Source organism: Lagopus leucura, unplaced genomic scaffold (assembly GCF_019238085.1).
Source record: "Lagopus leucura isolate 7727_CA_CO unplaced genomic scaffold, USGS_WTPT01 Super-Scaffold_100123, whole genome shotgun sequence".
Taxonomy (NCBI): Eukaryota; Metazoa; Chordata; class Aves; order Galliformes; family Phasianidae; genus Lagopus; species Lagopus leucura.
In genome coordinates, this window is record NW_024962328.1 from 172,173 (window position 1) to 189,541 (window position 17,369).

The 17,369-nt window shown below is 57.4% G+C and overlaps 5 protein-coding genes across 9 annotated transcripts in view; 3 read left to right on the plus strand and 2 right to left on the minus strand.

Annotated features, from left to right (window-relative positions):
* FUCA1 (alpha-L-fucosidase 1) overlaps positions 1 to 424 on the plus strand; it is a 4,809-nt gene extending 4,385 nt beyond the window's left edge. The window contains exon 8 of the mRNA XM_042887860.1: positions 199 to 424. Within this exon, the coding sequence (XP_042743794.1) occupies positions 199 to 333 (135 nt within the window). The 3' untranslated portion in view covers positions 334 to 424. The remainder of the gene's footprint in view (positions 1 to 198) is intronic.
* A 410-nt stretch (positions 425 to 834) lies between these two features.
* HMGCL (3-hydroxy-3-methylglutaryl-CoA lyase) lies at positions 835 to 4,398 on the plus strand. Of its 2 annotated transcripts, none has more exons than XM_042887831.1 (9): positions 835 to 911; positions 1,139 to 1,213; positions 1,325 to 1,432; positions 1,778 to 1,873; positions 2,212 to 2,360; positions 2,948 to 3,011; positions 3,294 to 3,482; positions 3,604 to 3,729; positions 3,904 to 4,398. In XM_042887831.1, exons 1-9 carry the CDS (start codon positions 861 to 863, stop codon positions 4,003 to 4,005), a joined length of 960 nt encoding a protein of 319 aa, XP_042743765.1. In that variant the 5' UTR covers positions 835 to 860; the 3' UTR covers positions 4,006 to 4,398. The 2 variants fall into 2 exon arrangements, with proteins under 2 accessions (XP_042743765.1, XP_042743764.1); XM_042887830.1 differs by lacking the exon at positions 835 to 911 and adding an exon at positions 965 to 1,058.
* Positions 4,399 to 4,547: 149 nt separating this feature from the next.
* On the plus strand, positions 4,548 to 6,671 carry GALE (UDP-galactose-4-epimerase). 2 transcript variants are annotated; one of them, XR_006181697.1, is made up of 11 exons: positions 4,548 to 4,650; positions 4,754 to 4,876; positions 4,947 to 5,062; positions 5,153 to 5,266; positions 5,366 to 5,542; positions 5,623 to 5,736; positions 5,819 to 5,885; positions 5,963 to 6,048; positions 6,139 to 6,216; positions 6,297 to 6,454; positions 6,532 to 6,623. XR_006181697.1 is itself a non-coding variant. In XM_042887829.1 (11 exons), the coding sequence occupies exons 2-11, from the start codon at positions 4,756 to 4,758 to the stop codon at positions 6,585 to 6,587; spliced, it is 1,044 nt and encodes a 347-aa protein (XP_042743763.1). In that variant the 5' UTR covers positions 4,550 to 4,650; positions 4,754 to 4,755; the 3' UTR covers positions 6,588 to 6,671. The 2 variants fall into 2 exon arrangements, 1 of the variants encoding a protein (XP_042743763.1); XM_042887829.1 differs by having other exon boundaries at positions 4,550 to 4,650; positions 6,340 to 6,454; positions 6,532 to 6,671.
* Positions 6,672 to 7,445: 774 nt separating this feature from the next.
* On the minus strand, positions 7,446 to 13,740 carry LYPLA2 (lysophospholipase 2). Of its 3 annotated transcripts, none has more exons than XM_042887832.1 (10): positions 13,676 to 13,740; positions 11,978 to 12,081; positions 11,594 to 11,625; positions 10,978 to 11,043; positions 10,792 to 10,839; positions 10,558 to 10,628; positions 10,241 to 10,314; positions 9,977 to 10,078; positions 9,704 to 9,880; positions 7,446 to 9,589 (listed from the first exon to the last, which is right to left on the minus strand). In XM_042887832.1, exons 2-10 carry the CDS (start codon positions 12,053 to 12,055, stop codon positions 9,539 to 9,541), a joined length of 699 nt encoding a protein of 232 aa, XP_042743766.1. In that variant the 5' UTR covers positions 12,056 to 12,081; positions 13,676 to 13,740; the 3' UTR covers positions 7,446 to 9,538. The 3 variants fall into 3 exon arrangements, with proteins under 3 accessions (XP_042743766.1, XP_042743767.1, XP_042743768.1); XM_042887833.1 differs by lacking the exon at positions 13,676 to 13,740 and adding an exon at positions 13,265 to 13,367; XM_042887834.1 differs by lacking the exons at positions 11,594 to 11,625; positions 11,978 to 12,081; positions 13,676 to 13,740 and having other exon boundaries at positions 10,967 to 11,043.
* A 235-nt stretch (positions 13,741 to 13,975) lies between these two features.
* Positions 13,976 to 15,581, minus strand: PITHD1 (PITH domain containing 1). The gene is made up of 6 exons (XM_042887846.1): positions 15,399 to 15,581; positions 15,285 to 15,328; positions 15,122 to 15,199; positions 14,677 to 14,781; positions 14,420 to 14,528; positions 13,976 to 14,257 (listed from the first exon to the last, which is right to left on the minus strand). Exons 1-6 carry the CDS (start codon positions 15,579 to 15,581, stop codon positions 14,156 to 14,158), a joined length of 621 nt encoding a protein of 206 aa, XP_042743780.1. The 3' UTR covers positions 13,976 to 14,155.
* Between the last annotated feature and the right edge of the window lie 1,788 nt (positions 15,582 to 17,369).

Here is a 17,369-nt window from a genome sequence, read left to right on the forward strand (position 1 = left end):
CAGCACACTGCAGTCAAATGTTTGGCCCAAAAATATCCCTTATGCTGTCATTTGTGTTTCCACCACTCTGAACGGTGGGTGGAAAAGTACAGGGCTGCCTCGAATGTGTGGCAAGTGCTGCAGATGTAGGGACTGGTGTCCTGCAGTGTTCAGTGTCCATCTGAGCTGCAACTAAGTGTCCCTGTGCCCTTTCTGCAGGTGACGATGTTGGGTTTTGCAGGAACTCTCCAGTGGCGTCTGGGTGAAGGGCTGCTCGTGACTTTGCCCTACGCACCTCCGTCTCCTGAGCGCTCGCAGCCAGGTTGGGCTGTTCGGCTGGAGGGGGTGCAGTGACAGCCACGGGGTGAAAGCAGCCCCCTGTCTTTTCGACTGAGTCTCAGATGAGTTGTTCATTCACTGTTAAATAAATGGTTTTTCAAGACAGGATTTCTCTTCTAGCCATTCTGTGAGGCATCACCAGGCCTTGCTGCGAAAAAGGGGTCTTGGTCTAAATCTGAGCCTCCGCCCCACTGCTGCTGGGGCTGGGGGAGAGGCTGCGTGGGGGCCAGGGGGCGAGGCCGGGCAAGGGCTGGCACGGGGCAGCCCATCGCGTCCCGGCACCGTGTCAGCCCGCGCGGTTCTCCGCGTCCCAGTGGAGGCGGACGCGCTCGGAGATCTGCGGCGGCGTTTCCCCATTCGCGGGCTGCGGTACGGCCCGCGCTGACGGTCCTGGCACGGGGGGCCCCCCGGTGACGCCGCGCGGGGCGGCCCAGGGCAAACACGGGCTGTTTGCTCAGCGGCGCGGCGTGCGGCTATAAGAAGCGGCGCTCGGCGCATCCCGGACGCATCCCGAGCGCGGCCCGAAGCGCCCTCAGCGCACAATGCCGCGCTTCGCAGCCGGACCGCTGTCACGTGACACCACCCGGCGCCAGGTACCGGCACACTCTGGCGCCGCTCTCACGTGACTGCAAAGCTCCGCCCGCTTCTAAGCACGTGGCAGCTGTCACGTGAGGGGACTTCGGGCAGCCATGGCGGCGGCGCGAAAGTTGCTGCCGCGCTGGGCCGTGTCGATGCGGGCGGTGAGCGGCGCCGGGTCGGGGGTGGGCGGTTTGTTCCGGTTCTGTGCGGTCCCTCATGCTGCTCTTCTCTCTGCCCTCAGGTCAGCACCGCGGCCTTCCCGCAGAGAGTGAAGGTGGTGGAGGTGGGGCCGCGCGACGGGCTGCAGAATGAGAAGGTACCGCCGGGGCGGGTGCGAAGGGCTCTGTGCGACGCGCGGGCACCGCCGTGTTTGCTTGGTTCGCGCAGCGGCTCAGGTCTCATCCCCGCTCTACTCCCCTTTCCTCAGAGCGTGGTGCCGACGCCGGTGAAGATCCGCCTGATCGACATGTTGTCGGAGACGGGGCTGCCGGTCATCGAGGCCACCAGTTTCGTGTCCCCGCGATGGGTGCCGCAGGTCAGCGTTGATGTGGGGTGGCAGCAGTGCGCTGCCAGGAGCACCCGGTTGATGTCGGACCCGGTGACGGGGCACAGGTCCCTCTTGCAGTGCCTCGTGCAGGCACTTGCAGTGCCCAAAGGCTTCCCCCCGTGCCCGAGGTGCACGCTCAGCTCAGGACGTAGCTCAGGTGCGCACAGCTGTGGTGGACTGGAGACCTGCGGTGCACCTTAGGCACTACTTCCCCCAGTTTCCTGAGCGTTGTCGCTCCCTTTCATAGAAAGTGAATAATAATAATTTTAAAAAGTGTTATAAGTTGTGGAGTAGGTTGTCACCCTCAGAAATCTTTCCCTGTCTCCCTTGCAGATGGCTGATCATGCTGAAGTCATGCGAGGAATCAATAAGTTGCCTGGTGTGAGTTACCCAGTGCTGACCCCCAACCTGAAAGGATTCCAGGCAGCGGTAAGAGGTCACAGAGCCTCAGGGCTGCCCGGGAGGGAATACTTAAGCTGTGGTTAAGGGTGGAAAACACATCTGCAGCTCTGACAGGCAGCAGCTTCACATCATAGCTCCTCTACAAAGGGATCATTCTGCTGGGGAAACCTGTTGCTTATGATGGAGAATAACCCAATATATTTTATTAAAAATCATTTTTAAAAATTCAAATTTAATTTTTAATTAGGTTGTCCAGGGAAATACTGTGGGGAAAAAATAAAATGAGGGAACTGCGGTCTTGATCATACTTGTCATTTCCCTTGCAAGAGAAGTCATCTAACATGGTTAATGCTTTCTGTTGGCAGGTGGCAGCAGGGGCCAAAGAAGTGTCCATCTTTGGAGCAGCATCTGAGCTCTTCACGAAGAAGAACATTAACTGCTCCATAGAGGAGAGTCTGGAGAGATTCAGTGAAGTAATGAATGCCGCAAGAGTAGCCAACATCCCCGTCCGTGGGTAAGGAGAGTCCAGCGCCGAGCAGCCCAGGGGCAATGAAACTGCTCCAGGTTTCCACTTTGGAGTCTGACCCACGCAGTGCTGGAGAGCGAAATTGCTTTTAAACTTCACTTTTTGGGGAGGAGTGCCTCTGTCTGGATGAGTGCGAAAAACAAGTGCGAGCTTTGTGCCTTGGGAGTGTTAATTTGAAAATGACAGCAAGCGGATACAATTTCAGGTGTTGGCTTGCTGTACTCTGGACAGCTTGTGATAGTTTACACTCTTCTGCTCATTTGTTCATTCTATCTTCAGCTTTACCAAATAATCTAAAATAATACTAGCTTCTTGGCAGACTGCACACTGAAATGCTTAGATATAAAACTCTCCTGGTCTGGCATACTTATCTAACTTTTTATTTTTATGAAAGAAGTAATTGTAGAGTAACTAATGACATTAGTTTTGTCCACTGGAATGTGTACTGACTTTTAAAATAGAAAATTAACTCTTCTGTTGTATAGTGAACACAAAATGCTGCACAAGCTCTGAACAACTTGGCTTGTATAATCTCATGCAGTTCTCTTTCTAAAGGTTTGCTTTTTTAACTATAGATATGTTTCATGCGTCCTTGGATGTCCCTATGAAGGGAAGATTTCTGCAGCTAAAGTTGCAGAGGTGAGTTCATAAACATAACCAGAATTTCTGGGATATTTTTGGCTCCTTCTGGACTCTGATGGCTGGAGAATGTGTTGAACCATTAAACTAAAGATTGGGGGAAGAGAAGGAGGGAGGTTGCAGCCATCTAGGCTGCCTAGCTGATATGGATGGGGACATTGGGCAGGTAAATGTTTCCAGAAAAGAGTCTGCTGGCTTGCTATGGTTCCTCTGTACTGCTCTATCCAGCTCTGGGGAAGGCCATGACAAAGCTGTCTTCTCATCGTCTTGGCTTTTGGGCAGGTCTCAAAGAAGATGTACTCGATGGGATGCTATGAGATCTCCCTTGGTGACACCATTGGCATCGGAACCCCAGGGAGCATGAAGGAGATGCTGGCAGCGGTCATGAAGGAGGTGCCAGTGGGGGCTCTTGCTGTTCACTGCCATGATACCTATGGGCAAGCCCTTGCCAACATCTTGGTGGCACTTCAGGTAGGATTCTTGCTTTGCAGCAGAGCACACTTGCTTGAGTTTCTTCTACTTTTGTTTGTGAACCATATGTTTTGGGAGCCTTTTATTTAAGGAGAATTTACTGAGAATGGTGTTTTTGCAGATGGGTGTGAGTGTGGTCGATGCTTCTGTTGCTGGCCTTGGAGGCTGCCCCTATGCCCAGGGAGCATCGGGAAATGTTGCTACAGAGGACCTGGTGTACATGCTGAATGGCCTGGGCATTCACACGGTAAGTGTGAGTGGCTTGAGTGCAGAGCTCAAGGACCTGGCACAGAGCCCTGGAGTAGGGCAGGGTACTGTGGGCCTTGCGCAACTTCCTGGCCCCACTGCCCTGTGCTGTGCCATGCTCCTGGGGCAGTGTTGTGGCAGTGGCACTGACCTTGTTCCCTCTGTGTCCTGGAAGGGTGTGGACCTGCAGAAGCTGATGGATGCTGGCACCTTTATTTGCAATGCTCTGAACAGAAGAACCAATTCCAAAGTGTCCCAGGCCTCATGCAGACTGTGATGTACCCTTGATGTGGGTCAAGGACAGTGTAGCTGTTGTGCTAGCCCTGCTCCCTCCACGGTGCTGCCTTTGGGGCTCCTCCCAGGGCTGTAGCAGGAGAGGAAGTGCATAATCTGATGGAATCTCTGAAGAAATCAAAAAATGGGAATATTTTCCTGAGATGTGGGAGGAGAGGAGGGGGGGGAGAAGAGGCAGCTGCTGTGCAGCTGCGGATGGTGGGCTCAGCACTAGTGTTGCCATTGTGATTTGGGTACCAGGAGGAGCCATTGGCCTTCTCCGTGGTGCTCAGCACTGTGAGAACCTTCAGTATCTGTTGTAAGATACTTCTGAATACTCAGCGTAATAGACACATTGTTTGATCTAAACTAATAAAGATGTCGTTTAATGACTCGAGATCGCTGCCGGGCTCCTGCTCCACTTGTGGCCTCCCGCCGCCGGAGGGGGGTGGGGGTGCACCCCGCCGTTCCCGGCCCCGCTTGCCGCTCGCCCCGCCAATGGCCGTAGCCGTTCAGGCGGAAGCTCCCGCCCTCAGCGCCCGGCTTCCGGCCAGGCTGACACGTCCGCAGGTGGTTCGGAACGCGTGGCAGCGGGGGCGGGAGGCCCCGGCCGGCCCGGCCTTAAAGGCGGGGCGGATTTGGGCGGAGGGTGAGCGGCGGGATCGCGGCCCGAGAGTGGCTCCTTACCCCGCGGGTCGCTGGTGGTGATCTGTCCGGAGCGGGCCGGGCTCAGCTTCCCCCTTCCCCTGCAGCCATGGCGGAGCGCATCCTGGTGACCGGCGGCGCGGGGTATATCGGCAGTCACTGCGTGCTGCAGTTGGCCGAGGCGGGCTACGAGCCCCTGGTCATCGACAACCTCCGCAACGCCGCCAGAGGTACGCGCGACCCTGCCGGCTTCGATCCCTCCGATGCGGAGCCTTCGGACCCACCCCCCCTTCCCCTCAGGGCCCGGCGCGCTCCCCGAGAGCCTGCAGCGCGTGCAGCGCATCGCGCGGATGCCCATCGCCTTTCAGGAGCTCGACATCAGGGACGGGGCCGCGTTGCAGCAGCTCTTCAGCACGGTGCGGCCGCTGCGTCCTGCCCCCCGCGCATTGAATACCCCTGGGCGAGGACCGAGCTGCTATTGCCCTAACGCGTCTCTTCTCCCTCAGCACCGCTTCTCGGCCGTGATGCATTTCGCGGGGCTGAAGGCAGTGGGTGAGTCTGTGCGACAACCATTGGAGTACTACGGTGTGAACCTGACCGGCACCATTCGGCTGCTGGAGGTGAGTGGGAACGGGAGTGGGGCTGCGGCACGATGCGGTGCTGTGGGGCATGATGTGGTGCCGTGTGCTGGGCTCTGCAGTGCTGCTCTCCGCTCCTAGGCCATGGAAGCACACGGCGTGAGGAACATCGTGTTCAGCAGCTCCGCCACTGTCTATGGTGACCCACAATACCTGCCCCTGGATGAGAAGCACCCAGTCGGGGGCTGCACCAACCCCTATGGCAAATCTAAGTACTTCATCGAGGAGATGATCCAGGACCTCTGCAAAGCAGAGAAGGTGCGGGGCTGGAGCATTGGTGTTATGTCACAGTGTGCTGGGGTTGGGGTCAGGGCTGCCACGTTTCTGTCTCTCCCCAGGGCTGGAACGCCATTCTCCTGCGCTATTTTAATCCCATTGGTGCCCATGAGTCTGGAATGATCGGAGAAGACCCTCAGGGCATACCCAACAACCTCATGCCCTACGTGGCACAGGTACTGCCCAGCAGGAGCTGCAGATTCGCAGTGCTGTGTGTGGCAGAGGCTGAGCAGATTATGTGTCTGTTCCTCTGCACAGGTGGCAGTGGGGCGCCAGGAATTCCTGAGTGTGTTTGGAAATGACTATGAGACAGCAGATGGGACGGGTGCGTTACTGTGGATGGGTGGTGTGAAGCTGTCCCGTGACTCAGGAGGACTTTGTGCTCATCCCCTGTCCCCACAGGTGTTAGGGATTATATCCATGTTGTGGATTTGGCCAAGGGACATATTGCTGCTTTGAAGAAGCTCAAAGAGAACTGTGGCTGCAAGGTATGAGAGTGGGGCTTAGGTGAACAAAGGGTGTCTGGCCCTCCTGCCTTTGCAGCAGGAGCTGATGTGTGTCCCTTGTCCTCCTCCCAGATCTACAATCTGGGCACTGGCACAGGCTACTCTGTCCTGCAGATGGTCCAGGCCATGGAGAAGGCCTCAGGAAGGAAGGTAGGTGCTGAGTCAGTGACTCCTGCAGTGCTACCTGCCTGCTTGAGAAGCCCCCATGCCAGTGTTGTTGCCTTCTGCAGAGCCCTGGCAGTTCCCTGCCGCATAGTGCTGCTCTCCCTGCAGATCAAGTACAAGATCACGGGCCGGCGGGAGGGAGATGTGGCTGCCTGCTATGCTAACGCAGAGCTTGCTGAGCGTGAGCTGGGCTGGAAAGCTGCATTTGGCCTGGACAAGATGTGTAAGAACATCCCCCCCCTCCCATCTGCACCATGCCCACCTCCCAACCCTTCCCTCACTGTCTCTCTCCTTGTGCAGGCGAGGACCTGTGGCGCTGGCAGCTGCAGAATCCCACAGGATACAGCAAGAACTGAGCCCAGGTCCGAGGGCTCGTTCTACGGTCCTGGGTTCAGGGCCTGCCCCCCCCACCTGCCTCCATGCTTCCTCATCCTTACCCCACCAGGTCCTCTGCATCTCACAGAACTGAGCCAAGGCCCAGCCTCACTTTCCAGAGCACTAAATCCCCTCCCAGAAAGGTCTGGGACCTGGCACAGGAGGGCGCTTGGTGGGGGTGCATACTGCAGGGGAAGATGTTTCCAGTGCTCCCACATGCAGTCTTGGGTGACCAAACTGTGGAGGAAATTGCCCATTCTTTATAGCCCCAGCCCTGGGACCTAAAAGGAGGCCTGGGCAAGGACTTCCCACCTCTTGCGCGGTCCCAGGCCTTCCTCTCTTCCCCCACAGGACCACAGTCTGAAGCCCCCCAAAGGACCAGCCCCTGCTGGCTGCCAGGGGCTCCCCTCCCTCCCCCTCAGGTGATTTTGGGGACCAAGTCTTGCCTGCTACGTGCTGCTGTGGGGCTGGAGGAGCCCCTGCCTGCAGCCGTGAGGGATCTGGTAGCTGGTTCTGCTTCCACAGTACCTATGCAGCTGCTTCTGTAATCATGTTCCTAAAGATTGCTCAGGAGCAGGCTCTGCTTGGCTGTCACACACTGATCCTATTTATTACTGGCAGCAATACTGGCTCCCTTAGGAAATGATGACTCAGCTAGCCCAGTTTGCTGTCATGTAGATTAATAACTTATGTTACTAAATTATGAATAGAGCTTTTGATTTGTTTCTAAATAAATTTTCTTACTTTCTGAGTAGCAGCTCTGTTCTATGCCTGCTGCATCTAGGCCGAGCTGCTGGGGCACAGCCAGCGGAGAGTGAATGACAAACACTGCCAGCTCATATGGGAGAGGTTTATGATTTATTTACCTTGTATCTGACTCTGTGGACCACACACAAAAAGAGACCAGACGAGGAAGACAAAATAGAGCAAAAAAGAAGGAAAAAAAAAACCAACCCCAACAACGAAAAGGTGTTTTAAGGAATGGAGAGAAGCCATTCTCCCTGGATCCTCAGCACAGCCCAGCTTAGCACGTGCTGCTCCCTGGGAGCAGGGAATGCGCTACAGAGCTGTGCCTGAGAATAGCCACGGCTCCACAGCCCCTGCTGGCCCCACCATGCGCCCAGTTCCAGTTCACAGCTGAGATCGGGCTGCCTACCCCCAAGCCTCACTCCCCTCCTCTTGCCAAGAGCAGGAGGGACAGGCTGCAGCAGTTTTAAACACACCAAGCAGAAGAAATAGCAGGACATAATCCCAAGCAAGGGGAAAAGCTGGGCTCCCCTCATGCCAGCAGTGTTTGCTGGTTTAAGACTTTCTAAAGGAAAAAACAGAAAGCCCAACACAACCCAAAAAACCAAGGATGGGTCTGACAGACCCGACTCTCCAGTAAGCAGGTTATTGCTTTGCACATCCCCAGGACTGCAACGAGGTTTCTTCTGTCCCACACAGCCCCCGGGCACAGCTGCAGGCACCCAGCAGGGCTGCGCAGGGCGAGAACAGAACAGACCCACAGAGGCAGCACACAGGGGAAGGAGCCGCACCCCGTGGCCCAGACAGGTTGGTTCGTTTCTTTTTGTTTCTTTTTTTAAAGAAGACAATGACAGCTCCAGCCCAGCGGGCCCAGCAGTGCTGCGGGCTCAGCCCGGGGAGGTGAGAAGGGCAGCACTGCTCAACAGCCTCTGCCCATAGCCTGGCAGGAGGGGAGAGGGTGACGGGAGCCCACCTGCAGCAGTGGAGGAGGTGGCTCTGGGCTGTGCCCTTCCAGGCCAGGGAGAGGCACAGCTTCAGCTGGGTGAGGGGCATGGTGCTGGCCCTGGCCAGCCTGTGATTGTACACTGAAAGGCCAACATGGTCTCCACCCTTCACCCAGACCCAAGCAGCACAGAGACCCACCCCATGCTGCCCCACAGAACCAGCACAGCAGCTCCCAGGCATTAGATGCTGGTGAGGTAATGACTGGGAGCCAACCTGTTGCCTCCAGCCATGTCAGCCGGGGCCAGGATGCCTCATCCCACTCTCCACCTTCCTGAGCCAGCCAACCCAGGTCCAAAGGGAAGGAGAAGTAGCAGCAAGAGACATTAAGGACCCATCCAGCACAGGGTAGGCGTTGTGGCAGAAGTGCTAAGCAGCCAGCTGTAAACAGCAGCACCTGGATGCAGAGCTGGGCTGATGGAGGGTGAGATCCCTCTGGGCCCCCATCCAGGGCTGAAGAGGAGATTGTAAAAGCAAAGACAGGAAGAGGACGAAGGTGGTGATTATCTGTAGGACACAGCTGCTGCTAGCCCATGGGAGTGTGCGTGTGCGACAGGGCAGGGGCCACAGCCCCATGCAGAGGTGTGGGAGCTGCACAGCTGTCGCTCTGCCAGCCCCTGGGGTTGGGGCAGCCTTTGGCGGTACCAACCCAGAGCAGAGCCTCTCCCTGGGCCTTGAGGATTCTGCAGGAGAGTCCCGGGTTCCTGAGCTCTGACTGAAAACCCGTGAGTCACCTGAGTAGAGGGCGAGAGCAGCCATGAGGCCCTGTCCCGTGCCCGCCCCCCTCCTCCCGCTGCACCAGGTGTGTCCCACCCCTAACACTGTTACGGAAGAAACAAATAACAAAAACAACTGGCTTGCCCCACGCCAGCCCCACACACTGCAGTGCCTGAATGGGAAACTGAGGGAATGGTGGTCCCCATGGAAACTGCTCAGAGTGAGAGGAGAGAAAAGGTATCTCAAGGCTCGCCTTAGAGAGCTCCGACCTCAGCTCTGAGAGCAGCAGGGGGGCAGGGCACTCTCGGCAGAGAGGAGGCAGCGCAAGGAGATGGGAAGGGGCCAGACTGCGGTGGGAGGCAAGGGTGGGTGCCATGGCTTCCGTTTGCAGCAGACAGGTCACAGGGCAAAGATTGGCAGCTGCAGCCTCGGCATCCTTCCCTGCGACAGTCTCGATTGGCTCTCCTTAGATCCGGGGCAGCAGCTTCTCGATGAACTCCTTCACCGCCATCATCTCCTGCAAGAGAGCAGAACCCATTGCACCAGGGCTGCTCAAGGGCCATGCCCACAAACCGATTCCAAAGGTGTGGCTGCGAAAGCCCCTTCCCCTCCCTCTGCCCAAGGCACTGACCTGAGGACAGGAATTGTGCATCACACCAGGGTAGGTTTTGAACTGGACCTTCGCAGGGGTGACAACTGATTTCAGCTTCTCAGCTGTGAGGGCGCCGAAGCGGACAGGGATCATAGGATCCATCTCCCCATGACACTGCAGGATGGCAATGTCCTTGTTCATGCTGTTACTCGCTGCCTGCAACAAGGAAGAAGCACTTAAGGGTGCCCAGAGAGGGGATCCCGCAAAGGCAGGTGCCCCATAGACACGCAGGGTAGCAGCAGGGCAGGGTACCTGTGGGAAGGCCTTGTGCAGTGGGAGCCAGCAGCTGAGCGCCACGATGCCAGCCAGCTGGTGCTGGCAGGTGAGAGCCGTGTACAGCGACAAGGCACCGCCCTGCAGTGAGGAGGAAGGTGTTGTGTTGGCGCCACGTGGCCGCACAGCCCCAGCTCTCGGCCCCTTCCCTGCCAGCAAAGCTCCTCCCCGTTTTCAGGAAGGAAAGAAGGGGCCCAAGCCCTGTGTCTGCCCTGCCCCACAGCCCCATGCAGCTCAGCTCACCTGTGAGAAGCCTCCCAGGATGATGCGGTTGGGTGGGATTCCATTTTTCATCTCATGCTCGATAATTGCTTTAACTGGAAAACAACAGAGAAATGGTCACTAAAAGCAGGGGAGTTGACCAGCATTGCCTGAGGTGTGCACAGCACACAGGGACAGGCAGCCTCTAGAGGTCCCACAGACTGAATGAGTTTGGCTGCAGCCTGAGAGAAGTGGGCTGGAACCACAGGGCAGGAGAAAGGAAGAAGTAGAAACAAGACACCCGCCCCAGAGAAGGAGAGGCACCCAGGAGGCACCCAGAGGCATCCAAAGCCTCTTACTGCTCTCTGCAGCTTTCTTGATTCCGGCTTCATCTTCAGGTGCATCTGGAGTCAAGCCCATCAGGTCAAACCTGGAAGAAACAGCACAGTCAGCCCCAAGCCTCAGCCAGCACCCGGAGTGCAGAGGGAGAAGGGAGTTGGGTGCTCTTCCCCAATCCTTCTCACTCCCCACAATACCCCTCAAGGATTCCACCCTCTCTGGAAGACCTCACCTCTGCCATCCAAAGCACTCACCAGGAAGGCATCACCATTTTCATGTTCAGGGTTACTGGGATCCGGGGTCTGCAGAGAAAATAATTTGGATGTTTCAGGGAAACAAGTGGCAGAAGGGGCCCGCAGCTGCAGGACGTCTTTACCAAAGGACTGTGGCAGGCTGGGGCACCCGCCCAGCCCTCCCAGGACCCCTTACCAATCACTTACGCATGAGGGCAAATGTACTTCACGTAGGGGAGGCGGATGGAGGAGAGAGCTTCAGCCCAGCTGTGTCTGGGGAGAGAGGAGAACAGAGAAGCCTGAGCACTTGGGGATGTCGATGAAGATGAGAGACTTCCCCTCAAGGATGCTCAGCTTTTATGCTCCTACTCCCTGGCCTCAAGCAGCTCAACCCTCACGAATCTCCAGCAGCACACAGAGCTCATTAGCTGGAGGCAGGAGAGCTGCCATCAGCAAGCAAAGGGGCAGAACCTCCTGTGCAGGGAGCAGTCTTTTGCTGCTGCTGTATCTCACACTGTCCATTAAGGCAGCCTTGCACACTCACTCAGATACTCCCAGCCCTCCCAAGGATGGGAAAAAGTATGGCACCTGTCTGTTTGTCTTAAAGCAGAAAAATCAAACCCATAGGGGATAGGGAGCATCATAAATATTCAAGCTCAAACTCAGCCGCTGGCCAGAGATTCCCTGTTTGGGTAGCACAAGCTCAGCTGCTCTGGCTGAGATCAAAGGCCCAGACACATCCCCGAGATGCTCTGTGCAAAGCAGCAAACGGCCAGGCCCACATCTGGCCACGTGACATAGACGCAGCTCCAGCAATACTCACCCTGTGTCTCCAAGGCCATGTAAAAAAATGACCTGTTAAATAAAGCAGAAAAACAAATTAGCTGATGTGATGACTGTGTACCAGGAGAGAGACAGGGACATTTAGTCACTAAGCAGCAGAGAATCAAACAGGCAGAAATTAGCTGACGCCAACGACATTCCTTTGCAGCTCTGAGCATTAAAGATGGGCGGAACAGGCACGCCATCCCCATAATCGCTGTGCCACAGGGCCCTGGGTGTCACCTTCCTCAGCCCAAGCCACCAAAAATCCCAGGAAACCCATCCTCACTGCTCCCCATCTAAGAGCAGAGCAGCCCCAGAGCCAGAAGGGCCGGAGGACAGAGGGGTGAGGTAGGAGGGGTCCCCACCAATGCAGCCCCCTTACCGCAGCAGTCTCCCGCTCTGCCCCTGAGACAGTCACTGCATCAGCGAGGAGGGGGACAGACATGTTGTTACCACACATACACCGAGAGACTCAGATACTGGCACCTGTGGGGCAGAGGGACAAAGGTGAGGTAGGAAAATAACTCTAAGCCAGCAAATGCTGCCCACATTGCAGCTCTGTAGACACACAGGAGCCAGGCGAGTAGGGCCACATGCTTGTGGGGCATGAAGAACATTAAAATTAGCTCAGTGACACCTTATAACCAAAGCTATTCCAGTGACAGCAGCAACATGGGCAGGGAGTAGCCTCAGCATTCTGACTCTTGGTGAGGCGAGGAGGAGCCTGACCCAAATCTGCAGCAGTGGGGAAGCAGGAAGCGCCAGAGCAGGCACGCAGCAATTTTTATGGGCATTGATGGCTGTGTAAGAGCTTCAGCTCCTTATGGAACCATCCAGGGATGAGCCAAGCTGTTAGTCCACAGACCCTAGGGCAGCAGAGCCCTCCTGTGCTGCCTGCACAGTTCATGCAAGGTGCTGTGCTTCACACAATAGGCACAACTCCCACCTCTGGCAGCAGCCCATGCTCAGCACTAACTAGATGAGAGTGCGTCGGAAGCATCATCTCCTGGCTCCCATCGGGAACACAATCAGACTGCAGCGTACCCTGTCTGGGCTACGACCTGCATGGTTTGTCTCACTGAGCACTCTTCAGCTTATCCCCAGCTCCAACAAAAACACTGGAAGCTGGCAGATGCACGCCTACGCACTGCCATGTGTACTCCAGGGTCAAAACAAGCAGACAAACAGCACCTGCCAAAATCCCTGGCAGCCACAGCCACAAATAACAGCAGCTCTCCTGTGGCCTTCTTGGGCACAACACAGCAAACACGAGGCAACAGGAGCTGCAATTCCATCAGATAGATAGCCTGAAAAGTGTTGCCCAGAGCAAACAGCACCGCAGCACGGTTGGGTTGGAAGAGAACTTAATGTTCACCCCCTCTGCCCCGTGCGGTGGGCTGGCTACCCCACATCAGCTCAGGCTGCCGAGGGCCCACATAGCCCACCCCGGAGCTCTGCCGTCCCCACGGGGGTCCGGGGCAAAGAAAGAACCTCCAAGCGCTGCCCACAGTGCCGCACCCCACAGCGCCCACCTCCATCCCCCACGAGAGAACATCTGCGTGTTCCCATCCGCTGCCACGCGAACGCCGCGACCCGCGGGGCCGAAAGGTGAGCAAGACCCCCCACCCCGGACCGCCAGAATCGGACGAGGCCGCGACCGCCCCCGGACCTGCCGCTGAGCAGCGCAGGGTCACTCCGCTCCGACGGAAGTGGCAGCGGCGCCGCGAGGCGCTTAATGACCATCGCTTAATGATGGGCCGCGGCCCCGCCGCTCACGCAGGCGCAAAGCGAGGTCAGCAGCGGGAGGACAGGACGGGCCTGCGGGACAGCTTCCCCGGCTCCGACACGGCCGCGGCTCTCTGTGCAGATCGGGCGTCTGGGGACTGGCTACAGGCCGTTCCGGCGCAGCGCCTCGAGCCCGGGCACGGAGCGACGCCCCACGCGGCCCGCTCAGCGCCCGGCCCGCCTCAGGGCGCGACCGCCCGGAACCTCCTCCCCCCCGTGCCCCGGTGTCTTTGGTACGATCTGCCTTCCCCCTCCCGCCCCGGTGGTTCCGGACCAGTCCCGCCCCGTCCCGCACCTCCGGTCGGGCCGCCTGCGTGCTGCTCCCGGCCCCGCCGCGCTCCACCGGAACTTCCGCCCGCGGGGTGGCGGCCGGGGCAGCGCGACGGAAGTGACGCTACCCCCGGGTCGGCCATCTTGGCTGCGCCCCGCCCAAGCCGGAAGTGGTCTCGGCCGGCACGTGGGGCAGCGCCGGAAAACGCGGCCGAGCGCCGCGACCTCCCATCGCTGCTGCTGCCCGCGGCTCCTGCGCACACACGGGAGAGACAGCCGCGACCCGCCGCCCCCTCGAGCCCCGGTGAGGCCACTGCGGCTGCTCTGAACTCGGAAGCTTTATTGGCAATGAGAAGGGCACAGTTCAGCAGCAGAGTGGGCAGGCCCGGCCGTTCAGCACCGGCGCTCCACCCTGGCACACCGGGGCACGGCCGCAGTCCCGGGGCCTCGGGCACCGTCTCTGTCCGTGTCCGTTTCCAGCCCCAAGCACAGAGCAGTGCCACAGTCAAGAGATGCAGTGGCTCTGAGGGGTGACCTGCTGCAGCCGGTGGTCGGCCGGGTTGGGTGATGCTTCGTAGTTGCAGATGGTGACCTTGTGGCGGTGCGCCTGAATGGGGACACGTCAGTGGCACTTAATTCCTTCCTGCTCCCCACCTCACAGATCAATCTCAACCCTTCCCACCCCTTCCCAAGAGCCAGAGTTCAGCTTAAGCCCTGATTAAAGCTCTTCATGCACCAGTAGCACAGTCCTGCTCGTCTTGGCTCTCACCTCCGTCCATTCTCCTTTCAGACCAATGTAAAATATCTTCATTGTCTCGGCTCCAAAGTTCTTTGGGAAGTACATGGAGAGGTCATGGACATTGGAGAAGCGAGCAATTCTGGAAGAAAACAGACCGACAGCAGAGCCTGCACACATCAGGCATGGAGCGAACAGCTGAGGTTGCAGATCCAGCTTTTCCCCTCCCCGCAGTGCATATCTGTCACCACCAGCAGCCATGGGCAGAACTGCATGGGCCAGGTCCATACTTGGTGGGGTACTCAAGCTGGCCCACAGGGTCGGGGTTGAGGCTGAACGTCTGCTCTGGCTCCCGGGCAGCATCATCAAAGGACATGTGAGGAATATTCTTGAACCTAGGAACAGACAGAAGAAACCCGGAAAGTTATTAAAGTGCAGTGTCACTAATGCGCTCCCTCCCCACATATTAATGCTTTCTGGATCCCCCTCAGCAATAAGGCAGTGCTTTGCCTTCTGCAGCAGAAATTACCAATGTCACCACAAAGCACCACCACAGTCCCAAGCACCAGGAGCAGGCTGGGTTCAGTGCAGCTCACAGCTGTGGCACGAGCAGCCACGTTCACTCACATACGAGCTCCAGCTTCTTTCTCCTCGTGGCTCCGGGCTTCTGCCCAGTACCCAGGCATCGCATTGACCTGTAGCTAAAGAACAGCGCAGCCCAGCAGTGTTACTCACAGCCGCAGCTCAGAGGGGTGCGAGTCATCGTCCTCCCCCATCACGATGACGGCCTTCAGCTTCACGCTGCCTGTGAACCTGGTGGGAGGGAGCACAGCAGAGCGGTGACAGCGGGGCACCGCGGCCTCTCACCACCTCTCGCCCGCCCGGGCCGCGCACTCACGGGACGTTGAAGAGCAGTTCCGCGTCCTCGTCGCTCTCCACGAACTGCGGGCGGAAGAGCGGCTCAGGACGGGCCCGGCCTCACCGGCACCGCCCACACGCCCCGGTACCGCACCTGCTCGCGGTCGCCGCGATCCTCCCAGGCACGGAAAACGCGGGCGCCGCTACCCTCGCGTCGCTCGTTGAGGCACTGCAACCGCCCGCGGTCGATGCGCAGATGCAGGCCCCAGGCCGCGCCCCGCTCCCCGCCGTCCGCGCCGCAGCACCGGCAGCGCCCGGGCCCGTGTCCTTCCGCCATGCCCGCAGAGTCACGCCCACCCCGAGCCACGCCCCCCAAACAAACATCCGAGCCGCCCAATCGCACCGCGCCCCCTGCAGGCATCGCTCGCCCGTCGGCCCCGCCCAAAAGCCGTGTGCTGGGGGCGGGGCCGCGCATGCTCAGAAAGGAACAGGCGGCCGGGCGTCCAGTGTTCGGGTTTTATTGAGACACGATTGTTCTTCTTTTTCATATAACTTCTCTAATTAAAATATTCATCTTAGTTACCACAAAAAAAAGGAACATAGAAAATTGTATATACACATCGGGGACAAAAATACAAACACATGTCAGAGTCACCCCCACCCCGGCCGCAGCGGGGCGGGCAGCGCTGCTCGGGGCCATCGCTGCAGCTGAACGGACTGCGCGAGGCCGAGGGCCGGCAGTGGGGGGATCCGACACCCTCCTGCCATGGGGCGTGGGATCCCTCCAGCTGGGAACAGGGGGACAAATGAGGAGGGACGGGTCCTATGGGCTGGATATGGTCACAGCTCAGCACCTGCAGCCAGGCCCAAAGCCAGGGTAAGAACCGGGCGCACAAGGGGCAGCAGAAGGTCGTGAATTGTCATGGAATTAGAAGTACAGCCAAATTAAATACAGCGAACTGCAGGAGCCGGGAGCAATTATCTTACAGCAGGATGCACTGAAATGCTACACTGTAATATTGAAGCACCTCGGACTGTAACAAACATACAGCACAGAAGAGGCTGAAAACACCTTCCCAAGACCTTCAAAACAAGAAAAAACTCAACAGAGGACACTGAGAATGGATTAAAACAGAACGAAAGGAAGGAAACCAGAAGCAGCAGGGTCGTTCCTAAAGCCACCCAGGGAGGACACTCCCCAGAGAGGAGCCCTGGGCAGCGACCCCCAACCAGCAACCCCTACTGTCATCACCTGCACCTTTTTCACCCAAAGGCCTGGGGCAACGAACACAGCCCAGAGCCTCCCCTCTTCCCCAGCCCTCTGTGCACCACTCCAGCACTGTGCAAGCAGGTCCCACCTGCTTCCAGAGGCTGCAACTCTGCTCGCGCTGCCTCCAGCTGAGGCTGTTCCAAGGCAGATGTACCCCACCAGTGCTGTAAGGCTGCACGAGCCATAGCAGTGCTGCAGCGAGCCCTGGAATCACACCTCACACCCTGGCACCTTGCAACACAGCCACCAGCTGGCATCGTGAGTCTTTCCTTCCAGACACTGAGTACAGCCGGGAGTTCAGCGCTCCTGCCATGAAGTACGTGCACATTAAAACCAACACATTCCATGATGCAGTTCTTTCAAACAAGCGGTTCCAGATTCTAAGACTAAAATCCTCACTCTTTCTGAAGTTGGGCAGAGGAGAACACACAGGGGAAGGACAAGATTTGAGCACCAGCCTCCAACTGGAAACAAACCTTCCCAGTTCCACACAGAAAACAAGATAAAAATATTCCTTCTTACCATTAAAAGAGGCAAAGCAGTGCCTTCAATGATGTCTAAAAACTATTTTTAATTCCAGAGGCAGACAAAGTCCACTCCCTTAAAATGAAAACGAAAAATACTCCTTGGTGCACAGTAAAACTTCTCCTCAAACCCTTTGTCTTTTTATTCCCAGTAGCCAGCAGAAAGCAGCAGCAGCAAAGAGTCCTCAGTGGCTCCTGGCATCCCTGACCAGCAACATAAGCATCTGTTCGAGATCTACAGTAACAGCAGAGAAGAGGTCAAGAGCTAAGATTTTATTAAGTTACACGATTAGAGAGCAAAGCCTCAGGACCTGATCTGCTTGCCAATGGA

Bases quoted from the DNA above. Each gene is read 5' to 3' on its own strand.
- LYPLA2 (XM_042887832.1), bottom strand. From the start codon at position 12,055: ATGTGTGGTAACAACATGTCTGTCCCCCTCCTCGCTGATGCAGTGACT. The intron at 10,629-10,791 runs GTGAGTGCTTTG...TGTTTCTTCCAG, and splicing joins AAAATGGTGATGCCTTCCTG to GTTTGACCTGATGGGCTTGA. The intron at 10,315-10,557 runs GTAAGAGGCTTT...GTTGTTTTCCAG, and splicing joins CAAGAAAGCTGCAGAGAGCA to TTAAAGCAATTATCGAGCAT.
- PITHD1 (XM_042887846.1), bottom strand. From the start codon at position 15,581: ATGGCGGAAGGACACGGGCCCGGGCGCTGCCGGTGCTGCGGCGCGGAC. The intron at 15,329-15,398 runs GTGCGGTACCGG...TTCCGCCCGCAG, and splicing joins ATCGCGGCGACCGCGAGCAG to TTCGTGGAGAGCGACGAGGA. The intron at 15,200-15,284 runs GTGAGTGCGCGG...CCCTCCCACCAG, and splicing joins GAACTGCTCTTCAACGTCCC to GTTCACAGGCAGCGTGAAGC.
- HMGCL (XM_042887831.1), top strand. From the start codon at position 861: ATGCCGCGCTTCGCAGCCGGACCGCTGTCACGTGACACCACCCGGCGC. The intron at 3,012-3,293 runs GTGAGTTCATAA...GCTTTTGGGCAG, and splicing joins CTGCAGCTAAAGTTGCAGAG to GTCTCAAAGAAGATGTACTC. The intron at 3,730-3,903 runs GTAAGTGTGAGT...GTGTCCTGGAAG, and splicing joins ATGGCCTGGGCATTCACACG to GGTGTGGACCTGCAGAAGCT.
- GALE (XM_042887829.1), top strand. From the start codon at position 4,756: ATGGCGGAGCGCATCCTGGTGACCGGCGGCGCGGGGTATATCGGCAGT. The intron at 5,063-5,152 runs GTGCGGCCGCTG...CTTCTCCCTCAG, and splicing joins TGCAGCAGCTCTTCAGCACG to CACCGCTTCTCGGCCGTGAT. The intron at 5,886-5,962 runs GTGCGTTACTGT...CTGTCCCCACAG, and splicing joins TGAGACAGCAGATGGGACGG to GTGTTAGGGATTATATCCAT.